The following is a 21,078-nucleotide window of genomic DNA, read 5'->3' on the forward strand; positions in this document are numbered from 1 at the left end:
TGCCTGACCCGCTGAGTTACTCCAGCACTCTGTGAAACGTCACCTATCCATGTTCTCCACAGATGCTGCCTGACCCAGACTGACCCAGACTTCACCAGACTGATTCCTGGGATGTCAGGACTGTCTTATGAAGAAAGACTGGATAGACTTGGTTTATACTCTCTAGAATTTAGAAGATTGAGAGGGGATCTTATAGAAACTTACAAAATTCTTAAGGGGTTGGACAGGCTAGATGCAGGAAGATTGTTCCCGATGTTAGGGAAGCCCAGGACAAGGGGTCACAGCTTAAGGATAAGGGGGAAATCCTTTAAAACCGAGATGAGAAGAACATTTTTCACACAGAGAGTGGTGAATCTCTGGAACTCTCCTGCCATAGAGGGTAGTTGAGGCCAGTTCATTGGCTATATTTAAGAGGGAGTTAGATGTGGCCCTTGTGGCCAAGGGGATCAGGGGGTATGGAGAAAAGGCAGGTACGGGATACTGAGTTGGATGATCAGCCATGATCATATTGAATGGCGGTGCAGGCTCGAAGGGCCGAATGGCCTACTCCTGCACCTAATTTCTATGTTTTCTATGTCACTCCAGCACTTTGTGTCTAAGTCCCGCCCCCATCCTGGGGAGGGGGTGGGACTTAGCTGTACAGACTGACAGGTGAATCATGCAATCAGAGCGGGTCCTTTGTGACGGGCAGGCGGCTGGACCAATGGAGGGCCGCGGAAGGCGAGACCCGCCCCCCTCTCGTGTGATGGACGGGCGGCTGGACCAATGGGCGGGCGGGACGGGAGCTGCGGTGAGGAGCGGGCGAGGTGGCTGAGACGCGCCCAGAGGAGACGCGCTCTCGGCGGCCGCGGCCCCAGGACACTCCCCGGCGGCTCCAACCCACTCCCCGGCGGCCCAGGTAGGAGGCAGAGGTGCAGGCAACACTGTGCAGCCCATCCTCAAAGTGTTTGCAAAGGTACACACAAAAATCCTGGCGCGCCTCAGTGGGACAGGGTGCAGCATCTGTGGGGAGAGGGAACGGGCTGATGTTTCTGGTCGAGACCCTTCTACAGAAAGTACTGAAGTGTCTCGGCCCCATTCCTTCTCCCCACAGATGCTGCCTGAATGTCCCAGCTGAGTTACTCCAGCATTTGGCGTCTCTCTTTGAAAGCACTCAACACCTCTACATTTTGGCTATAGTTTTGTTTTTACCCCAAAATGCCTTGTATGATCCAAATAACATAATAGTTCTTAAGAGGGAACTGCAGATGCTGGAGAATCGAAGGTTATACAGAAAAGCTGGAGAAACTCAGCGGGTGCAGCAGCATCTATGGAGCGAAGGAAATAGGCAACGTTCTGTGGGCCAAGTAAATGGGCGACTTAGACTTTTAGTTTGAACGCAAAGTGTTTTAAATTGGTTTATGGTGGTATGGTGGTATTACGACCTTCTTGTGTGTGTGTGTGTGTGTGTGTGTGTGTGTGGGGGGTGTGTGTGTGGGGGTGTGTGTGTGTGGGGGTGTGTGTGTGTGTGTGTGTGGTGTGTGTGGGGGGGGGGGGGTGTGTGTGTGCTGGTGTGGTTTGGGTGTGGGGGAGGTGGTGTGTGTGTGGGGGTGTGTGGGGTGTGTGTGTGTGGGGTGTGTGTGTGTGGGGGTGTGTATGTGTGTGGGGGTGTGTGTGTGGGGGGGTGTGTGTGTGTGTGTGTGTGTGTGTGTGTGGGGGGGTGTGTGTGTGTGTGTGGGTGTGTGTGTGTGTGTGTGGGTGTGTGTGTGTGTGTGTGTGTGTGTGTGTGTGTGTGTGTGTGTGTGTGTGTGTGTGTGTGTGTGGGTGGGGTGTGGGGGTGTGTGTGTGGAGAATGGGGTTAGGAGGGAGAGATAGATCAGCCACGATTGAAAGGCGGAGTCAGGAGACTTGATGGGCCGAATGGCCTAATTCTACTCCCGTTCCTTATGATAGAGGCGGGGAGGTGCCCAGGGGCGGAGTTAGACGACCAGAGTTGTTCTCACTGTGTTGAAAAGTCTCCTTGCAGTAACTCAGACTCTTGTTTCTCTTTTTTGTTACAGTATCTTAGACTTGTTAGTTTTTTTGTTGCAGTAACTCAGACACTTATTTTTGTTGTTGTTTCTCGTTCCATTAACTGGGACCTCCCGTTTTTCTTTTTGCTGTTGCTGCTGCTGTTGCTGCTGCTGCTGTTGTTGGTCGGTGCGGGCAGCTTTCCTCTCCTGGTGTTCCCCAGCTCCGAGCCGGCCGGGCTGACATGTCGCTGCTGGGACAGAGCCAGCGATGGTTCCCCACACATGTCCAGGTTGTGGTACTCCGTGCCCGGGGGCTGCGAGCCAAGGGCCGGGACGGTACCAACGACGCCTTTGTCATCATGCAGCTGGGCAAGGAGAAGTACTCGAGCTCGGTGGCCGAGAAGAGCCGTGAGCCGCTGTGGAGAGAGGAGGCCGAGTTCGAGCTGCCGCCCCTGTTGCAACAGGCCAGCCCCGACAAGGGCACTACTCTCTACCTCATCGTAACCCACCGGGCACTGGTGGGCTTGGACAAGTTCCTGGGACAGGCGGTGATCGACCTGAGGGAATTCTACCATCACAAGACCAAGAACAAAGTGGGGTAAGCAGCTCTTGCCGACTTCGTGGTAAAACCCGGCCTACATAATACTCTAAGGTAGACAAAAGTGCTGGAGAAACTCAGCGGGTGCAGCAGCTTCTATGGAGTGAAGGAAATAGGCAACGTTTCGGGCTGAAACCCTTCTTCAGGCTGGGGTGGGGTGGGGGGGTGGGGGGGGGTGATAATATGATACTCTATGTAGAATGAACTCAGTTTCCATTTGAGGATTGTCATATAATACTCTGGAATACTCAGTGGGTACAGAGAAAAGGCGAAATTTTTTTGCATAGAAACTAGAAATTAGGTGCAGGAGAGCGCCATTAGCAAACGATTTGCACCGCCATTAAATATGATCTGTGTGAGGATCCAACTCAGTATGTACCTATTCTCTCCTACCCCCTGATCCCCTTAGGACAAGGAACATATCGAACTCCCTCTTAAATATAGCCAATGAAATACTCTGGACTTGACTACCCTCTGTGGCAGAGGTTCCGGGCAGCATCTCTGTGTGAAAAAAGGTTTTAAAGGATTTTTTCCTTAAGCTGGACCCCTTGTCCTGGACTTCCCTATCATCAGACCTGAAACGCCACCCATTCCTTTTCTCCAGAGATGCTGCCAAACCCACTGAGTTACTCCAGCACTTTGTGACTTATGTATTTCGTTGTCTCTGTATCTTCAATGTAATGCAACTGAATCTTATCTTCAATGTAATGCAACACTGGGCTGTTTGTAAGAGAATAATTTCACCGTGCATTTCCACTTCTCACTCGTGCCCATAGAAGCTCCATTGAACCACTGCCCCCTTGCCTTGTCCCATCCCGGCCATTGCTCCTTCTCCCTGCTCCTGTCTGGCTGAAGGTGGAGAACCTTGGAAGCTTGCACCATCAGACTAGGGAACAGTGGTCAGTCTGAAGAAGTGTTTCGGCCCAAAACGTTGCCTATTTCCTTCGGTCCATAGATGCTGCTGCACCCGCTGAGTTTCTCCAGCACTTTTGTCTACCTAGGGAACAGTGGGGTGGTTCAGAGATACACGGGCACATCGACGCACCGAGTCCCCACCGGCCATCAAGGTTCATGGTTTGTTTATTGCCTCATGTACCAAGCAAGACGCAGTGAGATTCAGATTGCTTTTGTTATCCCACTCTCTCATCCACTTCCGATGCACCCTGGGGCCAGTTAACCTAAAACCCACACGTCTTTGGGATATGGGAGGAAACCGGAGCAAACATCTGTGGAGCAAACATGTTCTTTACACAGAGGATGTGGGATGCTTGGAACTAGCTGTCTGGCGCGGTGGTTAAGGCTGGCACAATAGTGGCATTTAAAGACTTTTGGATGGGCACATGGATATGGAGGGATAAGAACGTCTGTGGAGGAAATGGGGAGAAGATATTTCTGGTGGGCACTTCTCGAACCCAGTCCTGACCCAAAACATCATCTGTCAATTCCTTCCCCAATGCCGTTTGACCCTCTGAGTTCCTCCAGTACTTTGTTTTTGCTCAAGATTACAACATCAGCAGTTTCTTGCTGTTTAGTAGATTGTTTTAATGCGGTCTTAGATCTGTTATCAAGGAGAAGTTGGGCAAAAGTTTGCACATTTTAAAACCTATTTACATATTGTAATTTCTCGAGCCTATGGGCAGGATGTCCAAATTATTTATTCTGCATTAGTAAATGTCTAGTGGTGCGGACTGCCACATTAAGGGAAGTAAATGCAAACTAACAGGAAGTTGCAAACTCTTCTCTGTCCGTGTGTGTGTGTGTGTTTATTTTTAGGAATAATTCAGCCAGCTGTAAAATAAAAATTACAAAGTTTGGTCACTGACCTAATTAGTTTGAAAGCTGGGGATCTGGGTTAAGGCTGACAACGTGTGACTCGTAGAGTAGATGGGACGAATCAAACTTGGTGATGGGAGCATCAACCATTTTAAGCTGTGTCCATCTCGCACTTACCAGGTGGCCTTTGTCCTGCTCCCACCTCTCCTCTCCAGCTTTCTCCCGACAATCAGTCTGGAGAAGTGTTCTGACTCAAAACGTTACCTGTCCTTCCCTTCCTCACCTGAGTTCCCCCAGCACTTTGTGTTTTGCTCAAGTATTTTGGAGGGGGGAGGGGGCAGTGTGGAGGTGAGAGAAACTGTGTATTGCAAAACCAATAGTGCAGTGACCACATCTTTATGTCGCACCATTTAATTGTGACAAAATGACCACAATGAGCAACGTTGGGCAAAGGTTGACTAATAAGAGGTTTTAGCCGGGGAATTACAGAATGTTTGGGGGTTGGGCACCAGTGACAGAATAATTCAAATTGCGACATACAGGATTAAAGTGGTGTAGAAGTGAGTGAGTTCAGTGGTTGGGAGGGGTGAAGCTGAGGAAGAATTTGAACATGTGGCTGAAGTTTGATGCTGATGATAAATAGCACAGTAGTGGAGGCTTGGCCCAAGAAGATAAGTTTTCGGGTATGCCTGGAATTATTTATGGGACAAAACCTGTCGAACAGGTCCATGCAAGATAGACACAGAGTGCTGGAGTAACTCAGCGGGTCAGGCAGCATCTCTGCAGAAAAACAATAGGTGACATTTTGGGTCGGGACCCTCCTTCAGACAAGTATTTATCTTCCCAAAGCCTCCTCCGTCTCCTGTTTACGTCACTCTGTCACAGAGTGATACAATGTGGAAACTGACCCTTCAGCCCAACTTGCCCACACCAGCCAACATGTCCCAGCTACGCTCATCTCACCTGCCTGCTTTTGGTCCATATCCCTCCAAAGCTGTCCTATCCAAATACCTGTCTAACTGTTTCTTAAATGTTGTGACAGTCCCTGCCTCACCAATCTCCTCTGGCATACACCCACCACCCTTTTTGTGGAAAAAGTTACCCCTCAGATTCCTCTTAAATCTTTTCCCCTTCACCTTAAACCTATGTCCTCTGGTCCTCGATTCACCTACTCGGGGCAAGAGACTCTGTGCATCTACCCGATCTATTCCCCTCGTGATTTTATACACCTCTATAGGATCATTCCTCATCCTCCTGCGCTCCAAGGAATAGAGTCCCAGCCGACCCAACTTTGTACAGCTCCCACCCTCTAATACTGGCATCATCCCCGTGAATCCTCTCTGTATCCTTTCCTGCTTGACAACATCTTTCCTATAACATGGTGTCCAGAACTGAACACAATATTCTAAATGCGCCCTCACCAATATCTTATACAACTGCAACATGACCTCCCAACATCTATGCTCTATACTCTGACATGAAGGCCAATGTGCCGAGCCTTTTTGACCACCCTAAGTACCTGTGACTCCACCTTCAAGGAACCACTCTGCTAATCTTTCTTTCAATTCCTGTGTCTCTGAAATGCGTACATATCTGATGTAGATATCAGTGTCTGATTTAAGGTTCTCGACCTGAAATGTCACCTATACCTTTTCTCCTGACATGCTGCCTGACTCTCTGAGTTACTCTGGTCCATGGGAAATGCAAGAGGAAGTCAGGCAGTGTTTTGGGGGGGGGGGGGGATGGGGGGGGGGGGGGGTACTGTACACAATGACAATGAAGAATTGAATCTGAATGCGGGGGGGGGGGGGGAAGATGACTTGTGCAAGGGAAGAAGTGGAATATTTATATCGCTATTTGCAATTTTTCTGGAGGCCATGCTGCTGAGACCAAGAACATCCTCTGTGTACATATGCCAGGTGCGGAGATGAGTGGCAATAACTTGGCATATGTAGCACGAGATGTATTTGACCTGGTGGCATGAGTGAGGCCTAAACGCAAAAACAAATGCTAGAAGAACTCTGTGGGCCAGGCAGCATCTGCGGAAGCAAAAGGCTAGTCATAGACGGCACGGTGGCGCTGCGGTGGAGTTGCTGCCTCACAGCGCCAGAGACCTGGGTTCGATCATGACTACGGGTGCTGTCTGTACGGAGTTTGCACGTTCTCCCTTTGACCTTGTGGGTTTTCTATGGGTGCTCCGGTTTCCTCCCACACTCCAAAGACGTGTGGATTTGTAAGTTAGTTGGCCCATGTGAAAATGCCCCTTGTCTGTAAGGAGTGGATCGAAGGTGGGAGAATATCGATGGTCGGCATGGATGGAAGGGCCATTTTCCATGCTGTATCTCTAAATAAACCCTTGGTCTGGCTCCAAACAGACAGTTCTGCATGGTTCTTCTGGACTGGCCCAGGTTAGTTAGTAAAGACAGTCAGTGGCGCAGCAGTAGAATTGCTGCCTTACAGCCAATGCAGCGCTCGAGACCCGGGTTCGACCCCGACTACGAGTGCTGTCTGTATGGTGTTTGCACGTCCTCCCCGTGACCTGCGTGCGATTTCTTCGAGATCTTCGGTTTCCTCCCACACTCCAAAAACCTACAGGTTTGTAGGTTACACAAAAAAGCTGGAGAAACTCAGCGGGTGCAGCAGCATCTATGGAGCGAAGGAAATAGGCAACGTTTCGGGCCGAAACCCTTCTTCAGACTTGTAGGTTAATTGCCTTGGTAAATGTAAAAATTGTCCCTAGTGGGTGTAGGATAGTGTTAGTAAGACTGTGTTAGGATCACTGGTCGGCACGGACCTGGTGGGCCGAAGGGCCTGTTTCCACGCTGTATCTTTTAAAGAATTGTTTAAAAGTGCATATTCATTACTGACGTGCACTTATTATTATTATTATCATCCCCAGTTAGTTTCAATTATATGTTTGTATGCAGTATAAACTTGTAAATAGGAACCACCCTGAAACTCAAACAAACTAGTACATTTGTAATTAGCAGTCAGACGTGTGGTGAATTGCTACACGGACAATTTAGCGTTTCGTCTTGAAAGGTCAGTGTTGTCTTCATTTCCTTTGCACCTATCAACCACTTTTGCATCTGACGACTCCAATGTAAAGTAGCCACTTGTGGCACCGACTTTCACCTGCTCGATCTTGCAAATTGGTCAGCGTTTGCTCAAGTAATATTGCCAAAGAGATTGAAAACTTTCAAAACAAGGAACTAGAGATTTGTGTAGAGAGGAAACGCAGTTGCTAGCTTGCAGCGACGATAGACATGAATTGCTGGAGTAACTCGGTGGAACAGGCAGCATCTCTGGAGAGAAGGAATGGGTGACGTTTTGGGTCTTCAAACCCATTCCTTCTCTCCAGAGATGCTTCCTGTCCCGCTGAGTTACTCCAGTATTTAATGTCTATTTTTGAACTAGAGATCTGGTTTGTTAGTTTAGTTCGTTATTGTCAGGTGTACCTTGGGTGCAGTGAAAAGCTTTTTTGTTGCGTGCTAATCAGTCAACTAAACGACTGTGCATGATTACAATCGAGCTGTCCACAGTGTACAGATATAGGATAAAGGATATAATGTTTAGTGCAAGGTAAAGTACGATTAAAGATAGTCCATGGGTCTCCAATGAGGAAGATGGGAGATCAGAACCATTCTCAATTTGTAGAGAGGTTGGTTCAGTTGCCTGATTACAGCAGGGTAGAAACTATTTACACCTCTTGACCCAAAACGTCACATATTCTCCAGAGATATTGAAGGTTACACAGAAAAGCTGGAGAAACTCAGCGGGTGCAGCAGCATCTATGGAGCGACGGAAATAGGCAACGTTTCGGGCCGAAACCCTTCTTCAGACTGGGCAACGTTTCGGGCCGAAACCCTTCTTCAGACTGGGCAACGTTTCGGACCGAAACCCTTCTTCAGTCTCCAGAGATATTGCCTGGCCTGCTGAATTACTGCAGTGCATTGTGTCTTTTTTAGATTAAAACCCGTTTTCAGTTAGTGGCATTGGAAACTTCAAGGGCCTGTCCCACTTATGCGTGTTTTATTTCTACTACTCACGACCATACAGGCGTCACGTGTCAACATGTCACGGGGTGACACCTGTTTGGTCGTGAATAGTCGCCCAAAGACCCGTACCTTTTCTGGTCGACGAAGGATTTTCAACTTTTTCGGCGACCTGCTTGAGACTATGACAGGTGCCGGCAAGTTGCATAGGTGGGACAGGCCCTTAAGCTTCTGTCTGAACTGATAGTTGAAGGGTTTAAAAATCTCTCTTGGAGGACTTGCACTGTGTCAATGCAAAGCTACTGTAGAATGTGCCATCAGTTGGTTTGAACTAGCAACCAGTTATAATTAGCACCAAATTACCTCTTTGCACTGAGCGTAAATGTTAAATGATCGTAGCAAATTTGCAGATGACACAAAGCTGGGTGGCAGTGTGAACTGTGAGGAGGATGCTATGAGGCTGCAGGTTGACTTGGACAGGTTGGGTGAGTGGGCAGATGCATGGCAGATGCAGTTTAATGTGCATATATGTGAGGTTATCCACTTTGGTGGCAAAAACAGGAAGGCAGATTAATATCTGAATGGTGTCAAGTTGGAAAAAGGGGAAGTACAACGGGATCTGGGGGTCCTTGTTCATCAGCCACTGAAAGTAAGCATGCAGGTACAGCAGGCAGCGAAGAAAGCGAATGGCATGTTGGCCTTCACAACAAGAGAAGTTGAGCAAAGAGGTCCTTCTGCAGTTGTACAGGGCCCTGGTGAGACCACACCTGGAGTATTGTGTGCAGTTTGGGTCTCTGGCGCTGTAAGGCAGCAACTCTACCGCTGTGCTACCTATGTGGAGGACAAACAGGTGCTGACCTTTTACCCGACTGACCCAGTTCTGTAATGACTGCATGTTTCACATTTACTGTTTTGCAGTTAGATTTACGAAGGGGGTGTGTCACTGTTGAAATTAAGGTCATTGTTGGGGAAATAATTGGCCCTTTGAGCTGCTGCTTCTACTTCCCTCCCTTGTGGCTCATTTGTGGTATATTTTTAGCGGAACAATCTAGTGGACGTGTTGAAGAACAAACAGTTCAAGGCGAGAGGGGAAAGATATCATAGGAACCCGAGGGGCAACATTTTCACTTGGATAGTGGTGGGTATGTGGAACGAGCTGCCAGAGGAGGTAGTTGAGGCTGGGACTATCCGAACATTTAAGAAACAGTTAGACAGGTACATGGATAGGACAGGTTTGGAGGGATATGGACCAAATGCAGGCAGGTGGGACTAGTGTAGGTGGGACATGTTGGCTGGTGACGGAGTGATGATTCTGCACAAACTAGCCCAGGGCTGTCTTAATTGTAGGCATTCTCAGTGTCCGTAGCAATGTCTAATTAAACGTTGCCGTTCCTGGCAGCCTTCCTACCCTCTACATCAGGTACTGCTGCTTGTACAGTGGAAAACTGAAGCATTGCTGTGTAAACAAATACAGCGTTGTACTTGGGCAGGCAGGAGGCTTGCATACCAACCAGCATACGTAATGTCAGACCAGTTTAATCTGCCTGACCGACTTGGATCAGAGCCTGAAGCCAAACATATGCAAGTGAGCAAGAATCCTGTCATAGTCGTACAGTGTGGAAACCGGCCCATCTAGTCCATGCCAACCAATGTGCCCCATCTACACTGGTCCCTCCTAGATACATTTGGCCCGTATCCCACCAAACCTGTCCTATCCATGTACAGACAAAGGATGTTGGAGTAACTCAGCGGGTCAGGCAACATCTCTGGAGAAAAAGAATTGGAATTTAATTATGACAAGCAGAACCAGAAGTACTTTAATACAGCACAGCGTGCAGCTTCAGATTCAGATTCAATTTTAATTGTCATTGTCAGTGTACAGTACAGAGACAACGAAATGCATTTAGCATCACCTTGCATGAATAATACACCTTCACTGTCCCACAAAGATATATTATTTGAAAATCAAATTTGAAGATGAGGGGAAAGGAAAAGTGAAATATAAATGATTAAGAAGGAACTGCAGATGCTGTTTTAAACAGAAGATAGACACAAAGTACTGGAGTAACTCAATGCGTCAAGGGTCTGTCAGACTGACGTGATTTTTTGCCGGCACCCATCATAGTCTTGGCAGGTCTCTGAAAATTTTCAACGTGTCGAAAATCCAGCGGCAACCAGAAAAAGGTGCGACTCTTTGGGCGACTACTCACGACCATACAGGCGTCACGTATCGACGTGTCGTCACGTATGGCATCCAGAACCAGGGGCCACACAGTTTAAGAATAAGGAATAAGCCATTTAGAACGGAGACGAGGAAACACTTTTTCTCACAGAGTTGTCAGTCTGTGGAATTCTCTGCCTCGGAGGGCGGTGGAGGCAGGTTCTCTGGATGCTTTCAAGAGAGCTAGATGGGGCTCTTAAAGATAGCGGGGTCAGGGGATATGGGGAGAAGGCAGGAACGGGGTACTGATTGGGGATGATCACATTGAATGGCAGTGTTGGCTCGAAGGGCCGAATGGCCTACTCCTGCACCTATTGTCTATTGACGCCTGTATGGTCATGTTGATACGTGAGTAGTCGCCCAAAGAGTTGTACCTTTATCTGGTTGCCGCTGGATTTTCAACATGTTGAAAATTTTCGGCGACCTGCAGCGACTTTGACAGGTGCCGGCAAGTTCCCGAAAAAATCATGTAAGTGGGACGGGCCTCTTGCAGCATCTGCGGAGAAAAAGAATAGATTTTTTTTTTTGGGGTCGAGATGCTTCTGAATGTGAAGCCTTGGGGAGGGGTATAGGTGGACCGAAACAAGGGAGAACCACAACTTTGTTGAGAGGTTTAATTTTCACGCACAGTGGCTAATTGGCACGTCTGCTGAATGAACGGAATGTGCTCCCTTGTTGTAGTAGCTGGCTTTCATGTGAGAGTCAGATCTGCTGATCCAGTATCTGGGGAGATTAACTGATGCCACTTTGAATGCAAGCAGGGCTGCTCTCCTCTTGATCCTGCCTAATCTTTGCCATGTGTCACAAAAGCTTTATCCTGGTTTACTAAATACCTGCTTTGCGGGAACTTGCTTTGCACATCTGACATGTAGATTAATTGGCTTGGTATAATTGTAAATTGTCCCCAATGTACATAAGATTGTGTTAAGGGCCTGTCCCACCTGGCAATTGTTTTCGGCGACTGCCCGCATCATTGACTGACGGTAGACAAAAGTGCTGGAGAAACTCAGCGGGTGCAGCAGCATCTATGGAGCGAAGGAAATAGGCAACATTTCGGGCCGAAACCCTTCTTCAGTCTGAAGGAAATAGGCAACATTTTGGGCCGAAACCCGGACTGATCATCCTATCAAAGTATAGTTCATTCATTAACCAAGTGGAGATAACATCCCTGAAGTTTGAAGTTTCCCCGATCAGTCTGAAGAAGGGTCTCGACCCGAAACGTCGCCTATTTCCTTCGCTCCATAGATGCTGCTGCACCCGCTGAGTTCTTACACAACAGAGGCAATTTACAGAGGCCAATTAACCTATGAAACCCCCACGTATATAGACAATAGACAATAGGTGCAGGAGTCGGCCCTTGGAGCCATTCAATGTGATCATGGCTGATCATCCCCAATCAGTACCCCGTTCCTGCCTTCTCCCCATATCCCCTGACTCAGCTATTTTTAAGAGCCCTATCTAGCTCCCTCTTGAAAGCATCCAGAGAACCGGCCTCCACCGCCCTCTGAGGCAGAGAATTCCACATTTGGGATAAGGGGTGAAAACTGGAGCACCCAGAGGAAATAACCCCCCATCACAGGGGGAACGTGTCAACTCCACACAGGCAGAGAGTCCGAGGTCAGGATCGAACCCGTGTCTCTGGCTGCATCGTTGAGCCGACCTCCAACTCTTTTAATGAAACCGATTACATGCAAATCTTGGGTTACAAGGAAGTCGAATTGATTTGAATGGAAGCTGGTCTTTCTGTGAAAGCGACTCGATTTGTATTATAAACAGTAAATGATATTTGTTGGTCAAACATGGATAGTTTCCCCACGCACTGTGGCAGGGAGAGCCGCCATCATTCTGAGAGGAACAAACTAAAACAAAGACAAAACGCTGGAGTAACTCAGCGGGACGGGCAGCATCTGTGGAGAGAAGGAATGGGTGACGTTTCGGGTCGAGACCCTTCCTCAGACTGATGGAGAAACTTTAAACTTCAGGGATGTTTTCTCCATGGTGAATGAGGACTGGACTAGACTTTGATAGGATGATGTCATGGTTTCGGCATGAGCTGTACAACAAAAGAGATTGTGTTCCGACAGTAATCTGATGCGGACTATATTCTTCAATTACATTTACATGGACTGCTGATGTAAAGACAATACCGAGACACATCAGGGGTATAAGCTCTTCATCCCAAATCATCCAGGCCTGTCCCAGTTAGCCCCATTTCCCCACATTTTGCCCATATCCCCTTCAGTCTCCTCTATCCATATACAGATTCTGATTCAGATTCAGATTCAATTTTAATTGTCATTGTCAGTGTACAGTACAGAGACAACGAAATGCATTTAGCATCTCCCTGGAAGAGCGACATAGCAAACGATTTGAATAAATAATAGTAAGTGTCCGGGGGGGGGTGGTGATTGGCAGTCACCGAGGTACGTTGTTGAGTAGAGTGACAGCCGCCGGAAAGAAGCTGTTCCTCGACCTGCTGGTTCGGCAACGGAGAGACCTGTAGCGCCTCCCGGATGGTAGGAGGGTAAACAGTCCATGGTTGGGGTGAGAGCAGTCCTTGGCGATGCTGAGCGCCCTCCGCAGACAACGCTTGCTTTGGACAGACTCAATGGAGGGGAGCGAGGAACCGGTGATGCGTTGGGCAATTTTCACCACCCTCTGCAATGCCTTCCGGTCGGAGACAGAGCAGTTGCCATACCATACTGTGATGCAGTTGGTAAGGATGCTCTCGATGGTGCAGCGGTAGAAGTTCACCAGGATCTGAGGAGACAGATGGACCTTCTTCAGTCTCCTCAGGAAGAAGAGACGCTGATGAGCCTTCTTGATCAGAGTAGAGGTATTGTGGGTCCAAGAGAGGTCATCGGAGATGTTGACTCCCAGGAACCTGAAGTTAGAAACTAGATAGAATACCTATAGTTCTATATGTTGGAAGGAACTGGTTTAAACTGAAGATAGACACAAAATGCTGGAGTAACTTAGCGGGACAGGCAGCATCCCTGGAGAGAAGGAATGGGTGATGTTTCGGGTGGAGACCCTTCTTCTGATGTTACAGAGGGTAACATGTTACAGTTATATTTTATTAATCATGGTTCAAGTTAAAGTAATCCCCATTGCTTGTGAATAATCCACACGCACATCCATGTGCCTTTCTAAAAACCTCTTTAAAAGCCCTTATTCTATCTGCCTCCACTACCACCCCTGGTAGAGTTGCTGCCTCACAGCGCCAGAGACCCAGGTTCAATCCTGACAATGGGTGCTGTCTGTACGGAGTTTGTACGTTCTCCCTGTGACCTGCGTGGGTTTTCTCCGGGCGCTCCGGTTTCCTCCCACACTCCAAAGACGTGCAAGTTTGTAGGTTAATTGGCTTTGGTAAAATAGTAAATTGTCCCTTGTGTGTGTGTGGGTAGGGCGAATGTACGGGGTGATCGCTGGCATGCGCAGACTCAGTGGGCCTGTTCCCACGCTGTATCTCTACAAGTCTACAAGTGGGTCAGCTCCGTACTTGCAGAGAGAGCTTGCCAGAGAAAAGAGAATGTGCAGGGAAAATGGGATTGCTCTCCCAATTGGCTGCTGTGGACTCGATGGGCTGAATGGCCTAACTCTGTGCCGATAAGTAAGTGTGAGGTCCTCCAATCTTTGTTGCACCCCACCCGATGTTGACTTGCTGTACTCACTATCACTCTCTAGGTGTGACCACATACCAGAGCTCTGCATGTTTTGTACCTGATCTATTCTAATAAAGTAGAATATGAATCATGTGTGGACATATTACGCTAGTGGCATAACCACATTTTTTTGATTTTGTTTACAATCTCTCGTTACTTTGATTCCTCCCTCCTTTCCGAATTCCATTCAAGCTTCCCGCCCCCTTGCCTAAACACTTTAAACCCACCCGTGCAAGGATATTGGTCTTCTGCAGGACATGCCCCAGGAATCTAAAGCCCTCCATCCTACACACCCCTCTTGCTTGTCTGCTCTATCGTCTCATCTTTTGTTGAGCAGAAACAAGAAACTGTAGATACCGCTGGTTTACGGTACTGGAGCAAAGCCCCTGTCCCACTTAGGAAACCTGAACGGAAACCTCTGGAGACTTTGCGCCCCACCCAAGGTTTATGTGCGGTTCCCGGAGGTTTTTGTCAGTCTCCCTACCTGCAACCTCCGGGAACCGCACGGAAACCTTGGGTGGGGCGCAAAGCCCTTCGAGCCTGCACCATTCGCCATTCAATATGATCATGGCTGATCATCCAACTCACTATCCCATCCCTGCCTTCTCTCCATACCCCCTGATCCCTTTAGCCACAAGGGCCACATCTAACTCCCTCTTAAATATAGCCAATGAACTGTGTGGCCTCAACTACCCTCTGTGGCAGAGAATTCCACAGATTCACCACTGTGTGAAAAATGTTTTCCTCATCTCGGTCCTAAATGATTTCCCCCTTATCCCTAAACTGAATATCGGAGGGGGGGGCACAGAAAAATTAAAAGATCCCAAGGGGGCCATGAGCTAAAAAAGGTTGGGAACCACTGGCCTAGCCCACCCAGTTACTCTGGCATTTCATGTTGGTGCCTACGTGCCTTAGCATTTCTTTGTTCTAACCACTCTCTCCTCTCTCCTATCCCTCCCCCCACACCCCACCAGATGGCACAAGCTTCAGTCCAAGCAGGGTAAGAAGGAGAAGGAACGAGGGGAGATTGAGGTGGACATCAGGTTTGTGAGGAACAACATGACGGCCAGCATGTTTGACCTCTCCATGAAGGACAAGTCCAGGTCGACTCTCGGCAAGCTGAAGGACAAGTTGAAGGGAAAGAAGAAGGATGGGTTCTCTGACTCTGCCTCAGCCGTTATCCCCAGCATCAGTACCCCAGTGGACAGCGATGATGAGAACATGGTGGCGGGGCAGAAGAAGAAGAAGAAATCCAAGCTGAAGATGCTGTTCCCCAAATCCAACCTGCAGCGGACATCCCTGTCGCAGTCCATGTCTGTCATCCCCACGGGCCCATCCTCTCCAGCTGACCTCAACAAGGAAGCTCGCACCTTCGCTGATGAGGACTTCACTGAGATACAACTGCACAACTCCCCTGAAGGTAAAACAGTGCGGGTGTTACAACACACCTTGTGTTAATACAACAAGACCATTTACAACAAGATTCAATCTTGATCTTATGAACACTTCAAGATGGTGGGTTGGATCCAACCTGGCATCTTGAAGTGTTCATAAGTGATTGGCCATTTGGCCCATCACGTCCATTCCCCCATTCAATCATGGCTGATCTATCCTAACCCCATTCTCCTGCCTTCTCCCCATAACCCCTGACACCCGTACTAATCAAGAATCTATCTATCTCTGCCATAAAAATGCCCATTGACTTGGCCTCCACAGCCTTCTGTGACAAAGAGGCTTCTGAGGCAGCAACTCTCCCCTGAACCAGCTGTCTGCAAGGGCTGCACAATAGCACACTGGTAGTGCCTAACCTGGGGTACTGTCTGTGTAGAGTTCTAATCTAATGTCTTCATTCCCAAAGGGAGTTTGTCGGCCTTCTCGAAGGCTGGTGAATCTTTCTGCCATGCAAGAGTTCAAGTGAGTTTATTGTCATGTGTCCCTGATAGAACAATGAAACTCTTGCTTTGCTTCAGCACAACAGAACATAGTAGGCATTGACTACAAAACAGATCAGTGTGTCCATATACCATTAAATAAATATACACACACACACATGAATAAATAAACTGATCAAGTGCAAGTAACAGATAATGGGCTATTAATAGAAACATAGAAACATAGAAATTAGGTGCAGGAGTAGGCCATTCGGCCCTTCAAGCCTGCACCGTCATTCAATATGATCATGGCTGATCATCCAACTCAGTATCCCGTACCTGCCTTCTCTCCATACCCTCTGATCCCCTAGCCACAAGGGCCACATCTAACTCCCTCTTAAATATAGTCAATGAACTGGCCTCAACTACCCTCTGTGGCAGAGAGTTCCAGAGATTCACCACTCTCTGTGTGAAAAGAGTTCTTCTCATCTCGGTTTTAAAGGATTTCACCCTTATCCTTAAGCTGTGACCCCTTGTCCTGGAATGTTCTAATGTTCAGAGCCAAGTTTAATAGCCTGATGGCTGTGGGGAAGTAGCTATTCCTGAACCTGGTTGTTGCAGTCTTCAGGCTCCTATCGACAGTGGATGAGGCTGAGTCTAACATTTTGTGTCTGCCTTCTGTGTGAAGCAGCATCTGCATATTATTGGGGTCCATGTTGGAAGGGATTGCCGCACAGAGGGCAGTAATTGTCACCATTTGTGTTTGCAGAGGAGAACCCGAGCAAGGATTTGCATGTACCAAAAATCATGGGCCACAAAAGATCTTCTAGTGAAGACACCAAGCAGCTGACTCTGGCCCCATCCACGGCGGGGAAGAAGGAGACCCTGTCATTGTTCAGTGGCCTGAGGCCAAAGAGTGACCCTGTGTCACAGTCCAATCTCTGCATCAACGGCAGCCACGTGTACGCAGAGGAACCCAATCCCATTCTCCACTCTAAACCAAAGAGCGATTCAAAGTTGCAGTCCAACAGCCAGTTCTACACCTCTCTGGAGGACCTACCTTCCAAGTTGTCCCCCTCTCCCTTGGAGACCCAACCGCACGCGGGCTTCAGTGACCAAGCCTTGAAATCTGCCACCCTGCCCGGCCCCCAGCGGCTCGGCAGCACTGGTGACCTGACTGTCGTCCAGAGGCCGGATGGGCCAAAGGAGAAGGACACCGGATTCTCCAGGAGCTCCGGGAAGGAAGAGGAGGGGGGTAAAAGCGCGGACTCCTCCAATGCCCCTGGAGCAGGTACAAAGTCTCTCAACCCCTTTGAGGAAGGGATCAAGGAAGAGGAGAGGATCGCTCGGCCAATGCCCAAGGCGGAGGTGGTAAAAGACGAAGGGGTGGTCAAAAAGGAGGAGCCCAAACGTGGGGGCTTAATGTCCCTGTTTCCCAGGAAGACCGAGGCCGTCAAAGCTTCCAACACAAAGGAGCCACTGAACCCCTTTGACACAGTGGAGGCAAAGAAACCACCATCCTCCTCGGTGTGGTCAAGCAGGACTGCAGCCATCAAACCCAAGTAAGTCTTGCCTTGTCTTTGCAATGGACTCGGAGGGAGGTGGGATTTCACTTCCGGGGGAGAAGCGGTAGAGTTGCTGCCTTACAGCGCCGGAGACCCGGGTTCGATCCCGACTACGGGCGCTGTCTGTACGGAGTTTGCACGTTCTCCCCGTGACCTGTGTGGGTTTTCTCCGAGATCTTCGGTTTCCTCCCACACTCCCACACCCAAGACGTGCAGGTTTGAAGGTTGATTGGCTTGGTGTAAGTGTGTGTAAATTGTCCCTAGTGTGTGTAGGGTAGTGTTAGTGTGCGGGGATCGCTGGTCGGTGCGGACTCGGTGGGCCGAAGGGCCTGTTTCTGCACTGTATCTCTAAACTAAACAAATGTGGGATTTGGTACCATTGATGCCAGTCTGCAGCCAACACACACTCAACAGTTGGTTCCTTGAGAGGTCCATCTTCATTCACAGCTTGGTGGGCCGAGTCGCTGAGCCCAGCCAAGCCAAGTGGCCCATGTCACAATGTTCAGTGCAGAGTGGAGCCCTGTCTTTACATACTGATGGGACATGTCATTCTTTCATACAGCAGCAGAACAAGCCTACAATGTTGAAGATAGATACAAATTGTGTTGAACTAACTCAGTGGGTCAGGCAGCATCTGTGGAGAACATGGATAGGTGACGTTTCACAGAGTGCTGGAGTAACTCAGCGGGTCAGGCAGCATCTGTGGAGAACATGGATACGTGATGTTTCACAGAGTGCTGGAGTAACTCAGTGGGTCAGGCAGCATCTGTGGAGCTAAGGAATATAGGCAACGTTTTGGGCCGAAACCCAAAGGGTTTCGGCCCGAAACGTTGCCTATTTCCAGAAGGATTTCGGCCCGAAACGTTGCATATTTCCTTCGCTCCATAGATGCTGCTGCACCATAACTCAGCGGGTCAGGCAGCATCTGTGGAGAACATGGATAGGTGAAGTTTCACAGAGTGCTGGAGTAACTCAGCGGGTCAGGCAGCATCTGTGGAGAACATGGATAGGTGACGTTTCACAGAGTGCTGGAGTAACTCAGCTCAGGCGCATCTGTGGAGAACATGGATGGTGCTGCACCATAACTCAGCGGGTCAGGCAGCATCTGTGGAGAACATGGATAGGTGACGTTTCACAGAGTGCTGGAGTAACTCAGCGGGTCAGGCAGCATCTGTGGAGAACATGGATAGGTGACGTTTCACAGAGTGCTGGAGTAACTCAGCGGGTCAGGCAGCATCTGTGGAGAACATGGATCGGGTTGAGACCGTTCTTTAGACTGATTGTGGTGGGGGGGGGGGCATGAGACAGCGAGGCAGGTTCTGGGTGGATGTAGGCGAGGGGAGGGGGGTTTACGATAGGCAGATGTTTGGAACTAAGACCAGGGACTTTTTTCACACAGAGTGGTGAATCTCTGGAACTCTCTGCCACAGAGGGTAGTTGAGGCCAGTTCATTGGCTATATTTAAGAGGGAGTTAGATGTGGCCCTGTTGCTAAGGGGATCAGGGGGTATGGAGAGAAGGCAGGTACGGGATACTGAGTTGGATGATCAGCCGTGATCATATTGAATGACGGTGCAGGCTCGAAGGGCCGAATGGCCTACTCCTGCACCTAATTTCTATGTTTCTATAAAAGCAGAAGATGTGAGATGGGATTGAAGAGTAACAGTTAAACACTCTTGCCTCGTATAGAATCTGGGTGGGGAAAGCATAGGAGTGGACATTCGGCCCATCTTGCCAATGCTGGCCTTGGAAGAGTGGTCCTATTATGGATTGAGAGGAGATGAAGGTACACTATGAACGTTTCTCTGGCTTCCCCCCACACTCGGTTGCTCTGTGTCTTTGGGAAGTTACTGCTGGCTTGTGTGGGCAAGTGGCCTCTCCGGCCCTTGCATGGGAACCAAGTGGCAAAGTGGCTTGCTGGACGATGGAAACTGCCCAGGCTGCTGTTTCTGTTTGGAGAAATGTGCAAGCTGCCAAACTAAGTTGCAGCGTTGAAATGACCAGGTTTACAACACAGCAGGAGATCACAATAGTGTTGTGGAGCACGGTGGCACAGCGGTAGAGTTGTTGCCTCACACACAGCGCCAGAGACCCGAGTTCAATCCTGATTTATGACTGCTGTCTGTACGGAGTTTGAGCTTTTGCCCCCTGTGACCCCGTGGGTTTTCTCCGGGTGCTCCGGTTTCCAGCATCTGCAGTTCCTTCTTAAACAGTAATGTTTAGATGCAAGGAACTGCAGATGCTGGATAAGACACAAAAGGACATAAAGTGCTGGAGTAACTCAGCAGGTCAGGCAGCATCGATGGAGAACGTGGATGTTTTTCGGGTCTGAAGATGAGTCCTGACCTAAAACGTCACCTATCCACGTTCTCCAAAGATGCTGCCTGTCCAGATAAGTTAAGGCCCTGTTCCACGGTGCGAGTTCATTCCAAGAGCTCTCCCGCGTTTGCCCGGAGATTTACGGTAATGGCCGCTCGTCGGTACTCGGGGCTCTCGTGGACATTTTTCAGCATGTTGAAAAATCTTCACGAGTCTTCACGTGCTTACCTGCCGTTAGTGAGTCTTCCCGAGTACCTGCCGTTAGCGTTACGAGCCGCTAAGAGACGTCCCCGAGCTCCAACGTACCCGCTACGTTCATTCTCCGTGCTTACCACGAGTTTGATTTATATATTTTTTTAACTCGGGAGAGCTCTTGGAATGACCTCGTACAGTGGGACAGGGTCATTACTCTAGCAGTTTTGATCAAACCAACATTGTTGAACTTAGCGATCTAAACCTTCAGGATATTAACTGTACTAACCCAATGCCGTTTGGTTTTGCTTCCTATTCAAACATTTATGCCACTAGAATTTATTTTGGATACTTTCTTCCTGTTTATAGATTTTTGTTCTGCATAGAGTGTCCCTGCTTTGAGTGGTTTCTTCCTTTTTTGGAAATTTAACACACAAATCCCTGATGCTTGATCTGAAGTGGGAGGAATTGATGAATCGGTGAGCTGGCTAGACCAGAAACGTAACCGCCAACCTTCCACATGGCTCCAGTAAAGGAATCTACAGAGACCAGGTCTTGTGAAGGTTGCTGGAGTTTCCCGCTGGGACTCTGCTGGCACTTGGAGACTATAGAGTATTTTGTTTAGCAAGGAACTGCAGATGCTGGTTTTAAACAGATGATAGACACAAAAAGCTGGAGTAAAACAGGACAGACAGCATCGCTGGAGATAATAAATGGGTGATGTTTCGTGTCAAGCCTCTTCTGAAGAAGGGTCTCAATCCAAAACATCAACTATTCCATTTCTCCAGAGTATTTTAGTTTAATTGGCGAGGGAGAACTTTAACCTCTCCCCAAAAACTATCCCGGGGTGGTGATGCCCCGCCCAGCTGACTGGTCTTTTGTCCTTTTT

General features: G+C 48.7%; 1 protein-coding gene across 1 annotated transcript in view; it reads left to right on the forward strand.

The window, feature by feature from the left end:
* Positions 1-1,916: 1,916 nt before the first annotated feature.
* The window catches only part of LOC129713397 (rab11 family-interacting protein 1-like), a 30,239-nt gene continuing 11,077 nt past the window's right edge, over positions 1,917-21,078 (forward strand). The window contains exons 1-3 of the mRNA XM_055662425.1: positions 1,917-2,589; positions 15,218-15,663; positions 16,884-17,676. Coding sequence (XP_055518400.1) covers positions 2,234-2,589; positions 15,218-15,663; positions 16,884-17,676 — 1,595 coding nt within the window. The 5' untranslated portion in view covers positions 1,917-2,233. The remainder of the gene's footprint in view (positions 2,590-15,217; positions 15,664-16,883; positions 17,677-21,078) is intronic.

This window comes from Leucoraja erinacea, chromosome 35 (genome assembly GCF_028641065.1).
Source record: "Leucoraja erinacea ecotype New England chromosome 35, Leri_hhj_1, whole genome shotgun sequence".
Classification (NCBI taxonomy): domain Eukaryota; kingdom Metazoa; phylum Chordata; class Chondrichthyes; order Rajiformes; family Rajidae; genus Leucoraja; species Leucoraja erinaceus.